Raw genomic sequence first — 14,890 nt, forward strand, 5'->3', positions numbered from 1 at the left:
AACCTGCCCACAGGTCAGTATTACACAACCTGCCCACAGGTCAGTATTACACAACCTGCCCACAGGTCAGTATTACAGAACCTTCCCACAGGTTAGTATTACACAACCTGCCCACAGGTCAGTATTACACAACCTGCCCACAGGTCAGTATTACCACAGCCATTGAAGCACAACCTGCCCACAGGTCAGTATTACCACAGCTATTGAAACACAACCTGCCCATAGGTCAGTATTACACAACCTGCCCACAGGTCAGTATTACCACAACCACCAGACTTATCTGCAGACTTACAAGTAAATTTGACTGCCAAACCACCACCAACCGTGTTTTCATTATGTACTGTAAAAAAAAACCCCACAGTTCACTGTATTGGTGAAACTAGCAAATCAGTAGCCACCAGATATATGATTGCGATCACTGTGACTTTCTCATTGCTTTTCCATCAACACGACCACGGTTTCAGACTGCACACCTGCGTGTCAGTTTGATATGAAACCAAAACACTTAATAAAAGAAAGAACAAAGAACAAGAAGCAATGGTACAGCTAGTAACTGATAGCCCATTTGGAATTAACAAAATACCACTCATCTTTTCAATCTTTTCATTTCTTTTATCCCCTTCTGCCAGCTACCATACCTTGTTCTTTCTTCCTCTCATGTCTTTATTTTATGTTATCTATTTCTACTCTTGCTTTTTGCCACTCTTGCCTATCGGACTAACGAGCCTCTCGCACCTCAGGGTCCACACAGTCCACGCTCCAGAATAATATAGATATAGATTATATATATATCATGTCTCTCCAACAATTACAGCATTTGAAGACACTGGAAAAGAGCTCCAGTGGAAGCGTTTGCCATGGGATTTGAGTTTCTTTTAGTATTTCTGAATTCAGCACTATTAAGTATTGAATAGCTATAGATAAAATGTATTTTACACTCAGGCATTTTCAAAGTCTTTAAAATACAGGAAATGGTTGCATCATTCTGCTTGGCTCTTTGAATGGTTTCAATGTGGCATCTGATTACAGTTCTTAATTGTTCAAATTATTATTAAATTGAACATTTGGTCAAACGTGGCAGTCGAGATGCGAATTCATCCATTTAAAAAAAAATGTCTTATTGCATATTTTCTGGATGTGGGTGCTTCTGAATTGATTCAGCACAAGCATCGGCAGGCTGTCGGTGCCTGTCCCCTTCCCTTGCTTCTGCAAGAGTGCAAATAGAAAGGGACATGTATTGTGTGGAAAACGAGTTCTCTTTTGAAGGCCTTTCACTGATGCTCCTGCAAAGTGGATGTGATGTGCTTGAATTGAGCGTGAGGGTTTTGTGAATCTTTTCTTCATTGTGATATCCTCATTGGAGAAGGTGTGTGCCGTGGCTAATGGTTCATCTGTGTGACTGTACTACACCATAGAGCTGCTGAGGTGCAGAGCCTGTTTCATGTAAACTATTTCTTTTAATGTTCTAGTGTGTGTTCGCTGCTGGTCCCACTGGGAGCTGGCAATATGTTTGTTCCTGATTAGCAGCGTGTGCTCCTCAGAAGGAGATTGATAACTGAGAGACAGTGCTCTGCTAAACTGCTGTGGCAGATGTGTTGCTCCATTAGACTGCTCCTTCTTCAGTGTGCGCTGCATGTATGTGAGTGTGTGCAACACAGATGATAATGTATGCACACATTATACATGCATATGCATACGCACTTTAACATTTTAATTATACTTGTGTAATCAGACATCATTACATTTAAATAGCATTTTATATACACACACGCACGCACGCACACACACACACACACACACACACACACACACACACACACACACACACACACACACACACACACACATACAATTTACTAAGAATGTAATCTGTTTAATAGCTAAACATTGAAACCTTCTCCATAAACTATGAAACACATGATTTATAGTCTCTTTATATTTTACTTTTGCTATGGCATTTAGGGTTTTTATTTTCGTTTACTGTTAAAATCTTTATAGACTTACAATTTTCAAGTGGCTTGGAGGTGCTTAGATTATTGTAACAAAAACAATGAAGACAGTTTAGATGGTAACCCTAGACTGGCATTAAAGGACACATTAGGTAATAAAATCAGTTTGTGTAAAAACTGAAGTGCTGTTTGTAAGACAATTTCCAGGTGTGTCAGTATTAGAAATGATACAGAGGAGTATACTGCAGCAAGAAGGCAAGAGACAGGCGTGTTATAGAGAATGCTGGTTGTTAACACATAATCACAGCTAACACTATGGACACTGGGGATACTTAGGGGACCTGTCGAAATATATTTAGTGCCAGTGTTACCCAGGGGCTTGGGAAGCAATTGTCACCAGTGTAGTTCATCAAATTAACCCCACGATGATTCCACACATAATCAGTTAGACAAAGAGTCACCCAACAACAGTGCTGAAGATGCCTACATTACTTTATTCAAGGAAGTAAGCAAAACTGTACAACAAACACTAAAAATATCTCTAAATAGGTGCTTATGGGTTAGATAAGTAGATTATTATGCTTTGCAAATGACTGTAGAAAAGCTGGTTCAGGGGCTGGACTTATTTTATAACTTCTATAACTAGTCATTCTATGGGTCTATATAATGGATTTGATTTATATTGATATGTTGTTAGCCATCAATGGCTGCAGGCAGCGCTCCAGATAAGCTGTATAATGGATGTTTTACGCGTTGAAAAAAATATAAATTACGCATGATATTTAAATGCAATGCATAAAGAATACATATAGCAATTTTAATGTACAGCTTGTTCACATGTTATCAAGATTCTTGTACTTCTTTGGATCCCAGTGTCTCAGTGATCGATTGTGAATATACTGCATGCGGTAGCTAGAGAATGGATTAAAGGAATGCCGGGACAGCTAATTGCAGTCAGCCTGGGAATTGCCAGAAACGTGTGACCAATAAGCCTGGGGTTTTCAATAAAGAAAAACAACATGCAGTTGAATCCCCTCATTTGCAATGCGTGTTTGTGACTGGTGAATAACCAACTGGATTCTTGATTTTGGATTCTGAATTTCTCAGCACTGTCTTAATGCCCCGCAAACCAAACCTACCAATTTACCTGTCAATCAAGTGAATTTTTGGAATGTAAATCTAAACAAATACAATATTCTCTGTTTGGAGAAAGTCGGGATGCTTTATACTGCTATAGCAAGGTGATCAATAAGGAATACAATATTATTGTTTCTTTATAAATAGATAGTATGTGCATGCAGGCCTTTTGTTAAGCGTATTATATCTGCAGTGTTGGAATAAAAATGTATCTGTTTCTGTGTTTATTTACTTCACAGCTATAGTGTTTGTGGTTAATAAAACAAATAGGAATAATTGTTGTTTTTGTTTTTTATTGTAAGACCAAGTTTTTGTACAGTTCAATGTAAGATTACAGTTCAAATGTAAGGGGTTGTAGTTAATGCATACCACAGTAAATATTGTACATTAAAGTATGTACAGTATTTATTTACTCACGACTTCAAGGAAATGTTGCATTGTACTCACCCTAAATACATTTTACTACCATAGTCCCTAAATCAGAGAGTAAATAACTCAATAACCCAAACCTTTATCTGGAGCTCTGGTTACAGGTGTTCCAAATGAAAAACATTGATGAAGATTACTCGTCAAAAGGCTTGTTAAATAATTATTAATTTGTTAATAGTTTTTATATAACAATGAATGAACCCCCAATGGTATTTAAATGTCATGGTTCCATACCCATTGTATAGAACCCTTCTGTTGTCCTGTATATTAAAATGGCTTTTCATTGCAGCTGAACAGGAATTGTTAATAAGTGACTGTGTGTCTGAAGTTCACCTGAGTGGACACTAGCAGCCACCTGTTACAATTACACACAAAAGAGCTGTCAAAAGAACATGGAGCCGGGTGTGAAAATGTACAGCAAGCAGCTCCACTCACAAAGCAGGCACTCAGGCCAGCAACAGGTAGAAGAGAATGGAGGAATGCAGCAATCCATTACGAGATGCTATTGCGGTGATGGCTTAAATTTAGAAGGTCAATTCTGTTAAAGCATTATGTCAGTCTTCAGGGATGCTTTGGTATCTCAATTATTGTTGTTGTTTCTACTTTTATTAAACATATTGAAAATAATACTGCACCTTAACATCTACATTTAATGACATTATTATTATTATTATTATTATTATTATTATTATTATTATTATTATTATTATTATTATATTGAATATAATGATTTGGGAGAAGAACATTGATGTAAAAAGGTAATTTGTATGTTATTGTATTATAAAGCAATCTTAACATTGCCAGATGAAATTAAACTCAAGGTAAAATCTTAATATTTATTGTACCTAAAATGATTGTGAAAAAAAAAACATTTAACAGCAGTGATGATGCACTGCTCCGACTAAAATGGAAAAGCTTTTTATAGTCAAATACCTTTTTTTAAAAAATCTTCAAATGAGGTCATTTTATTATTTGTTGTTTTCAGTAAATGTTTTATGTCGGTGGTTTTAAAACTGTTGACTGTTTAATTGCACTGATGTTTGAGATTAGGCTGGTGTTTTCTTCAATTAATTATTACACAGACTACATATTCCTCGGTGAGATTATGTTGTCTGGAACATATCACATTAATACAAAAGAAGGTTGTCCAAAATGAAGTATTTGCTGTTTTCAAATATACCTGTGCAACATGTTAATTAACGAAGGTGTTTTTTTTTTTTAGTTTTACTTTGAGGACAGATTAATAACGAACACATCCAAGCTCTCGGAATAAAGCGAAAGGATTGTATTGAATTATGCTTGACAGATAGGCTCCAATTCTAGATTAACAACCCAATCTTCTCGCGCTTTTTCACAATAAAAAAAATTAAACTAAACACAATTAGCAAACTGAACACTCATCAATCTAAAACAAAGCTGCAGCCCTCAGCACAGCTGCACGCAAACCCTTCCCTTCGCTTGTTTGTTTGATTCACCTGTAAAATGCATTTCATTGTAATTGTCGTGTGTTTTAATTACATGTGACACCATTCGGAACACGATGTTCGTGTGTTACCTGGCCCGGGTCCCCAGGCAGTCCTTGTTGGTAAGTACATGTGAAGGACCCTCATACTGTGCACCCTGCGCTTGCAGTGGCGTCTACACCGCTGTATACATCGCTGTGTTCTGGCTGGGAACGCGTTACCAAAATATTACACGTTGACAGATTCCCCTGAAGCATGTGTGTTCTTCTAAAACAATGTACCTTAAAAACAATACTCGTTCATGTCAATGCAAACCCTTGTATAGTAGCAGGTATGACACCAAACACCTGTTTCCATGTCTGTTGACACACACGGGAGTTAGTTACGCCTGCAGTATACTCGCTCGCGCTGTTTAAACGGGTCTTTGACACAATGTGTTAAAAACAACTTTTAAAGCCTGCAGTATTCCTAAAACCCGTCCTGACAGCAAGGGTGCGAGTAATGCTATTAACTGCGCTAAACTTTCCAGACCTTTCTTTCAGTGCTGTGTACTTTATATAAACACAGAACCGAAATCTAGTCTGCGCGGCTCGTCTTCACATACAACTCCAGATAACTATACACATGTATATTTAACCCGTGCTTACGGATTTTGGAGGAAGTTCAATCTTAGCATTAAAACCCTAACTCTTAAACCGGCTCCACTTTTTGAACCCTTGCGAAAGACGTTAGGGGTTGAGACCGACCTTTATGCATCCCCGTGAACCGATCTTTCAGCACGGTGAGCTCATAGATCTTGCCGAATTCCTCAAAGAGCGGTTTAAGATCTTTCTCCTCCAGGTTCCTAGGGATTTGCCCAATGAACAGCTTGATGGCATCGTGGTCCTTCATCGGAATGGTACTCTGCCCCAAGCTCAGCCCGTTCATCCTGCCGGAGCTGTTCATGGTGCTGAATCCCTTCTCCTGCTGCAATCCGTTCGCGGTGACTGTAGCCATCTTTTTCCAATAGGCCGGCTCTTTCTCTCTCTCACACGCTCTCTCTCACTCTCTCTCTTAGTCTCTCCGGGCTTTCTCTCGGTCTCCTTTAGATTTCTCTTTATTTTGCTATTATGTTTTCCTTCCTCTTGATCTCGCTCTCTGTATCTCTCTCTCTGTCAGCTGCCACTAGTCTGCCGTATGACGTCAGCCTACTGGCTCTTGACTAGACCCCTCCCTAGCCTATTTGCATAATAACATAGACGGAGCCAATAAGAGAAGACAACGGGTACAAGTCTAAATTGTGGGTGTTGCAGGGCCGGCTCAAAAAACGAAATGGGGGCCCCCCTTTATACATAAATTATTACCAGAAAAAAGCTGTTTGTCTCCAGGTGTGTGTCAGTGTAGAGGTTCCTGAGGGAAGGGATGCATCTTTTTAAAGCTGTCTCCAGATGTGTGCCAGTGTAGAGGTTCCTGAGGGAAGGGGTGAATCTTTTTAAAGCTGTTTGTCTCCAGGTGTAGAGGTTCCTGAGGGAAGGGGTGCATCTTTTTAAAGCTGTTTGTCTCCAGGTGTGTGCCAGTGTAAAGGTTCCTGAGGGAATCTTTTTAAAAGGAGCCGTGGGACACAATCTAGAACTATGAACATAAAAGCCACATTGCGTAGTAATATTACTTTTATGTTGATGTAAAGTTTTACATATTCAGGGAACATGAATCTGGCCACAGTCAATACATATGTGGCACAAATAAACCTCCCCAATAAACGTATTTGTTAAAACAAAACTAGTCTGGAATCAGAACAGCTACTACATACTGCAAATCCAAAATTGTTTGTGAGTCTTTCATACGCAGTTTTAGCGACAATCACATACATTTTCGGCAGTAATATTCCCATGCTGTTTTCAATAAGTGTATAACATCGCATAGTACTCATGAGTGTGTACTGCTAATCTGATTTAACTGGACAGCGACAGTCGCTGCGTTATATATTGTTTGATGTAAATTACTCGCAGTCCTGCAGCTTATAAAATAAACCATTTCATGACACGAACTCAGGGGGTAGGAAAAAAGAACACACATTTCATTTTACTTTCCCACAGACTGACTTTAGATTCTTGATTGAACATTGTTTTGAAAAATTCTCGAACAAGCGCTGTGGGAGGGTTAAAAATACTTCACTGATGCTTGTTCGATTTGATTTGATAAACATTCTGAAAAATTCAAATCAAGAGTTGAAAATAATTAAAACGGTTTCATTTGGTACCTCCATGCTTCAGAGTTGCAGTATACACCCCCTTTTTATTTACACCCCGTATCGTTTGGAGGTCCGATAGCTTGACCTACTAAATCTGCATTATGTCTAGCAATCATGTACATACAGCAGGGGCACTAACGAAACTGGCGTTTGAAACTGTGTATTCTTATACAGATTGTACAAGTCCTTAAACAACAACAACTTCAATTTATATTGCGCCTTATCATGCCATGGCATCTCAAAGCCCTTCACAAAACACCAAGAAAATAAAACAGACGGCAGTGGCAGCATCTTTAATTTCTTCTAGCCTGTTCTTATTAGTGACCATAGAACCATGCCTCCCCGTGTGCTTCTATAGGACACCTGTATTCTGAGATTACAGCCCTGAACATCAAAGCTTTTCCGAGCGTCGGGAGTGCTTTTGTGGCGGAGTTTTAACATTCCGACGGTTTTTCAAGTTTCGAGCAAAAATCCAAAATGGCCAGGAAGGATGACAACAGTCGCAAAACTCCAATTCCGACAGTATGAGGAATGTTATGCAAATGCAACTGGGTATCTAATTACATACCCCCCGTACAAAAATGAAAGGAGTTGATGTGTTCGGAATGAGTAGCTATGTTCCGCCTAAAATGTTTCTGCCTTTCCAAAAAGTCCTAATGGAGATGGGAAGCTATTTCAAACAGGCTCCGTCTAAAATAAACCACCTGTTTGGACCTTACAGAAAAGCGAGTGCTATAAAGATATCGAAAGGGTAAAGCTACGATATTGTATTTATGTGATGAAGTTAAACAGGATTTAGAGGATTTCAAGCACCCTGAGCGGCCATGCATTGCCAGTATCACTCATAGCCCTGGCATTATTTGCCACTGTTGTTTGTATGATATCCATGGAGGAAATTTAATGAAAAATAAGTAAATAAAAAAAGTAAACGAATAAATAAACACATGTCTGTATATTTATTGATGCATTTCTATATTTATTTATTCGTTTATTGATTAACTTATTTTCCATTTTGGTATAAAATATCTGCCAAAACCGCTACATGAAGAACATACATTCAAAATGAGGCTACATTAAAATGACCTTTCTAAGTTTAATGTTGTTGTCTCTGTCCTGACGTATGCTCTATTGTTCTATTAAGTGTATCTTCTCTTCTTTCTCCGTATCTCCTGAAAAACACGTCTGCTTTGTTTTCCTCCGCCTTTACTACCTTTCAATCCCACCTGTCCATTGATTGAAATCCTGAAATTACATACTGTAAATTGTGTCATTAACATATAGGTTTGTCATTTAAATACTGAATAGTTACACCGCCACCTTTATGTATATTGCATCCATTCCACCTGTCCGAAAACAGCACACAATTGTTTCATTTTATGATGGAGACAACGTTCCGGACAAGAGTCGGGTTAAAAGACGGAGACAGCGAGTTTTGGACTGTCGGAAGACACTTTTGATATTCAGGGCATATGTGCTTTGTAGCTAAAATAGCTGTCAGTACGACAAAGCGATAATATTACTAGAGTGATTTGTTTTTAAATCAATTCACTAAACATTTTGTACTTAGTGTGATTGAACCTTTTTGTTACGTTAATTAAATTAAGATTTATTATTTTTATTACTTTAATTTACTTAGTATCCTTAATTTTAGTCATAGAGTGAGATTCACGTTTGTATGTGTATTTGTGTCATTTCTTTTTTGATAGTTACGTTTAAACTGATTTGAATAAGTAGTGCATTTAATATATACACATAGGCAATTGCACTTAGAATTACTGTTCGTTTTATTTCGTACTGCACATCACAACAATATACAAAACAAATAAAAACAAAGCATTAATATCGTACTGTTATCATATACACACGCATTGCACAAGAACACAGAGCAAATTAAATATCTACTTGCTGAAGCGGTTTTTATTTTAGCCAGCGAGGTGTTCATGTGTGACAACAAAAGCAGCTCCCTAGCAACAAGCCTCCAATGTTATGAACGGGTTTGTGCATTTGAGAAAGTAGAGGCAGATCATGAAATTAATTGGAGACTTAAGTTGATGAGATGCAATTACCCTTCGCAGTACCAATTAAAATGGTGTGCTGATTTTTATACGAAAAATGAGAAAAAAGCGGGTAGATGATTTATTCTGGACCCTGATGCACCCGATGAAACGAGGGAGTGGTTGTACAGTATTTGTTACTTAGCCTATATTTTTCTATGGGTCTCTCGCTATATCGCGGCCCTCGATATATAGCGGGGACACCGGCTACATATCGAGGGGGTGGTGTGTGAGTAGCAGTGTGGAGTAGTGGTTAGGGCTCTGGACTCTTGACCGGAGTATCATGGGTTCAATCCCAGGTGGGGGACACTGCAGCTGTACCCTTGAGCAATGTACTTTCCCTAGATTGCTCCAGTAAAAATCCAACTGTATAAATGGGTAATTGTATGTAAAAATAATGTGATATCTTGTAACAATTGGAAGTTGCCCTGGATAAGGGTGTCTTCTAAGAAATAAATAATAATGTATATGGACAGTACTGACCTTTTTATTGCATATTTCCATTGGAATATGATGTTGTCCAGGCTGCTTTAAACAAGATTATTGGTTTGTAGTGTATGAAACATTTTTGTTCTATTATTGTTCTCACTGTTATTGTTCAATAAGCGTTGCTTATTTTGTCTACATCACAGTCTTTTTTCCTATATCTTTTACAGTACATTCACAAATATATGCCCTACTGCTGATTAGCTTAGATTAGTTATTGTACAATGAAAACGATTATGTTATGTACAGAGGGGTGAGAATTAGCCCGGGCTAATGTTCACCCTCCCAGAAGAGTACTGGGGTGAGAATTGGCTTGACAGTGGACTGGCTAACACATTTAAGATTTGTATAATTACAGAATATTTTCAAACATTCATGTCTACCCAATTGTTTTCAATATGGTCAAAGAGTTTGAAAGCAAGCCGACATAAAAAATCAAGTGCCATGCAATTAAAGGAAATGTCCTTTTTTATAGATGAGGTGTGCAATTTTAATCTTGAAAGAGCAGACTGCTGAGATAGACTGCTGAGAACAAAAAAAGAAAGAATAAAGAAAGAACCCGTAAAACAGAATGATCGCAGCACATCAAAGCAAGCACACATCAACAAATTAAAACAGGTCCGATGTCGCTGCAGCATGCTGAAGCTGGGGCTCATTCTACACCTTCTGACAAAAGTCAGATCTGGGGTTGAAATCTTATAAAAATGTCAAATTACATAAATGCTTTTTTTTTCTTGATCAATTTCTGTATGTGATTAGTCCCTGCTGTTAACTGACCAATGTCTGTGTGTGATTTTTTCCTACTGTTAACTAACTCCCTGGGTTAACACAGAGTAATTCACTCAATACAACAACGAGTCAGTTTACTACTAATGCTTTATCAAACTTCAATATCTGCTTGCAATATGAAAAAGGTATTACTACTCATAATGACCAGTTTCATAGACAACAGAGTGTGCAGTCCTCAATTCTTCCTCTGGTCTAACAGAGACCTCTAAATAAGCCTTTTTATACCTAACCTGTGGTTACATCATTCTTCAACAACTCTTTCTTTTTTAACTGTTTGTCCAGCACAGCTTGGTATCCTCCCGTACCTTTTATTGGTCCAATTCAAGCATTTGTCACAAACACCCTGTTAATAAGATATATTACTATAACCCATTATACAGCTATGGTCAAAAGTTTTGCATCACCTAGAATTGTAGGATTTAGACATGATTAAAAAAAACAATATGAATCTAATTTAGATATTTTATTTAACATCATGTAGTCAAACAAACAACAAAATTATATCGCAAAAGTCTACCGGTCATAACAGTAGTAGCGTATTTAAGAACATAAGAAGTTCAAGAATGAGAAAAGGCCATTGGGCCCACCTGTGCTCACTCACTTTGGTGCCAGCGTGGTCCGTTAGCACGCAGGAGAGAGAAAACAAAAACCCCAAGCCAGCTTAGTATGGGAAATGAAACCTCAGGGAACCTGTGGCTAGATGGACCGCCCTTCCTCCAGACAGCTAGCTAAAGATCTTATTGTGGTCACAGAGAGGGTTATACAGTATTGCTCATGACACCATCCAGTCTATTCTTGAGGGATACGATAGTCTCTGCTTCAACAACTCTGTCCGACAGCCTGTTCCAATGGTTCACCACACTTTCCGTGAAAAAGCTCCTTCTCCCCTCAGTTCTGAATATGCCCTTCTTCAGCTTCAACCCGTGGCCCCTGGTTCGAATCTGTCTGACCTGTGAAAAATAATTCTCAGCAGTTACTTTGTTAAACCCCTTGACAATTTTAAATACCTCTATTAAGTCGCCTCTGACTCTTCTTTCTAGGCTATACAGATTCAGCTCTTTCAGTTTATCTTCATATGACATGCCATTTAATCCTGGAATTAGTTATCTTTCCAATGTCTTTCTTATGATATGGGAACCAGAACTGTGCACAGTATTCTAGGTGTGGTTGTACCAGTGCGTTATATAATTTTAATATAACTTCTCTAGATTTGAATTCAGCTGTCTTGGCTATATAAGTTAACATTCAATTTGCCTTTTTTAATAGCTTCCCCACACTTAAGAGGTGGCTTAAGAGTTTCCTCCACTATGACCCCCAAGTCCTTTTCAAACATAGCCTCCTCTATTTTGTTATTATTCATGTTGTACTTGCCTCTAATGTTTTTGCGCCCTATGTGCAAGACTGCATTTATTCGCATTAGATTTCATCTGCAGTGTGTCAGCCCAGGTGTAACATGACGACGTGACCTACGTGGGTCATCACTGAATAATATATACTCAGTCAGACACAGAGCAGTGGGTGTTGACAAGCCGCACAGGAGTGCACATTTAATAAACAACACAGGCTGGACACTAGGGTAACAGCAATAGTAATCCTAGTGCCAGATTTAATAAAGAAAACAAAACAAAACAAAGCTAAAAATTAAAATTTGCTCACAAATGGCGCTAGCCTCACTAAATGGAACGTCCCGCTCCAGGAACCTACTACTCTACGCAAAGCCTCTGTATACACTGTTTGGGATCAACATCCCCTAAACTGACCTACTTCTGGGCTCCCAGTCCCAGCATCATCTACATCGTTCCGATAATGTCACAGTTATCCACTTTGACTACGGCTTAAAATTCTAGAGATGTATTTCTAATGCTTCTTGCATTTAAATAGAGGCATTTCAGTTTGTGAACATCGACACCAATTTGGCTGCACTTTGTTTAATTCTTGTTCCCCTCTACAGCATTTCCAATCCTGTTTTTGATTATTTTATTTGTTGTTTGCTGTGTAGTTTGTACTGTAGCTCCACTTGGCTCTAGAGTTAGGGTTAGGGTTAGCGCCTAATAAATGTGTCCTCCCCTCCACATTCAGAAACTGTACCTCTCAAATATGATTGCTCTTATCATTCCAGGCATTAAACAGGTAATTTAGTGAATTTGATTTTTTTTATGTACATTTATATTAAGCTTTTTTTGCAGTATAGAATAAAGTTCAATTTCTTTGTTTACAAATGTAATGCCAAAAATACCATTAAAAATCAAATACACTTGTTTCAGACATATATTTGCAGTGCAAAAGGAACCCAGTTGCTATGCTTATTGAATCAACATCATTTTTATTTTGATCAAATGATCACTCTTCTTAGGGGTGGCTCATCTAGTAAAGGCACTAGAGTGCAGGGTGAGTCATACGATTTGATTCCTGGCTCCCATGGGTTCGGGAAGAAAGTAGGCTGGGGTTCATTCACCTCATTGCACTTCAGCGTGGAGGTGGAGACGAGGCTGGGGTTCATTCACCTCATTGTGCTTCAGCATGGAGGTGGAGATGAGGCTGGGGTTTGTTCACATTGTGCTTCAGCGTGGAGGTGGAGACGAGGCTGGGGTTCGTTCACCTCATTGTGCTTCAGCGTGGAGGTGGAGACGAGGCTGAGGTTCGTTCACCTCATTGTGCCTCAGCATGGAGGTGGAGATGAGGCTGGGGTTTGTTCACCTCATTGTGCTTCAGCGTGGAGGTGACGAGGCTGGGGTTCGTTCACCTCATTGTGCTTCAGCGTGGAGGTGCAGACGAGGCTGGGGTTCATTCACCTCATTGTGCTTCAGAAGCCTACATTTCTAAAGAATTGGAATATTTAGTTGAAATTTGTATTATTGTCAAGCCGTGTTTTTAGCCACTGTTTTCAATATTGCCCAAATTAAAATAATTAACAATAGGTACCCCTGCTTTACTGGGTGGTCTGCTATTTTAGAGTGGAAGCCTATCTGCACTCTACAGAACAATGGGTATTGAATGTATGGTAACAGTCTAATAATATTTGTTGCCATTGACAGAGCAGTTCAGGGATTGTTACTGAATACATGTGCTCTAATTATCAGCTGATTGATCACATTGGAGCCCAATAAAGACCATGTAATTGTTAACGATAAAAAATATGGGCAATTGGAGTTTAGTGCTTTATATCTCTGGGCCAGTACGCCAAGCACTCGCTCCTGCTTTGATTGAAGATTGCAACTAAAGACAGGAGCTGTGCATTTGTGAACACACAGGAATAGGGATTATTCATTGGGAGTCGTGTTAGTGCTATATATCTTGCTTTATTGTGGCCCTTTGCACAGAGTGTTCTTAGTCGCTACAAATCTGAAGACAAGGAAACACACAGCACAGTAGGGAATACAGAGACATTACAGCAAATGCAGTGGAGAGTAATTGGAGAATTAGGAAGAGTTGGTATCTTAGGATAAATACAATAAAAAATGAAGAGGCTCTTATTTTCTCAGTGGTATCTCCTCACCCCTGAACACCATTCATTTTACATCCAAAATGTTAATGTTTATCTGCTCCCCAAGGCCACTAGGGGAGCAGAGAGTAATTCAGTAAGGAAAAGAATGATCTTTAGGGGCGCATACAGTATGCCACATTCCCATCTTCACCATAAAACCAGTCTGTAAAACCCAATCTGTACCAATATCAAACTGGTTCCATCTGCAGTCCACAATCCAATCTGCAACCAGACAAGTCAAACATCTGTACTATTGCTGTTTAAATTTACTAATATTTCCTGATAGTATAATATATTCACAGTCCTCTGTTCAGATGTGATGGGGTGCAGCCTATTTTGTGGTGGTTTTGTGTTTTTTGTATTGTTTAGAGTGAGTTTGGGGTGTGGTTCAGTGAGTTTGTGTGAGGAATGTGTGGAATGTGCCTGGGCTAATGAGGTGCGAATTGCCCAGGCGCCTGTATAAAAGGGAGTGGTTGGGTATGTTAATTGGTGAGTGTTTGGGAGAGTGAGAAGACCTGTATGAGAGAGTGAGTGCTTATTTTTGGTATACTTTGTTTAGAGCCTGTTTTTGTGTTTGTCTTTATGGTTGGCCATTGTGCCTTTTGTTTTGTGTATTTTGTTTCATTAAAAGTCTTTTATTTTCCCTGCGCATCCTGACTCTGAGTCTTCTTACCCTGGTCAGCCTGTCACATCAGCCTACATATATTTTTTTTTCTGCATCAAATATGAAAACCCACCTCTTGCATCCTTGTGGCAAAGTGGTCAGCAGTGTGCAGGTGCAGGAGTGATGCGGTGATCAATAACAGACAGACAACGATAATCCAGGTGCAAGGGTGTTTTATTTGTAATCCAAAGTCTGATGACAATTG

At 38.8% G+C, this 14,890-nt stretch overlaps 1 protein-coding gene across 6 annotated transcripts in view; it reads right to left on the bottom strand.

The window, feature by feature from the left end:
- LOC117429103 (CUGBP Elav-like family member 4) overlaps positions 1–6,130 on the bottom strand; it is a 252,645-nt gene extending 246,515 nt beyond the window's left edge. For 5 of the 6 annotated variants that reach the window (XM_058998406.1, XM_058998405.1, XM_034048291.3 and 2 more), the window contains exon 1: positions 5,725–6,130. In XM_058998406.1, coding sequence (XP_058854389.1) covers positions 5,725–5,974 — 250 coding nt within the window. In that variant the 5' untranslated portion in view covers positions 5,975–6,130. The remainder of the gene's footprint in view (positions 1–5,724) is intronic. The other variant, XM_058998407.1, reaches the window with a different exon arrangement.
- Between the last annotated feature and the right edge of the window lie 8,760 nt (positions 6,131–14,890).

This window comes from Acipenser ruthenus, chromosome 24, assembly GCF_902713425.1.
Source record: "Acipenser ruthenus chromosome 24, fAciRut3.2 maternal haplotype, whole genome shotgun sequence".
Taxonomy (NCBI): Eukaryota; Metazoa; Chordata; class Actinopteri; order Acipenseriformes; family Acipenseridae; genus Acipenser; species Acipenser ruthenus.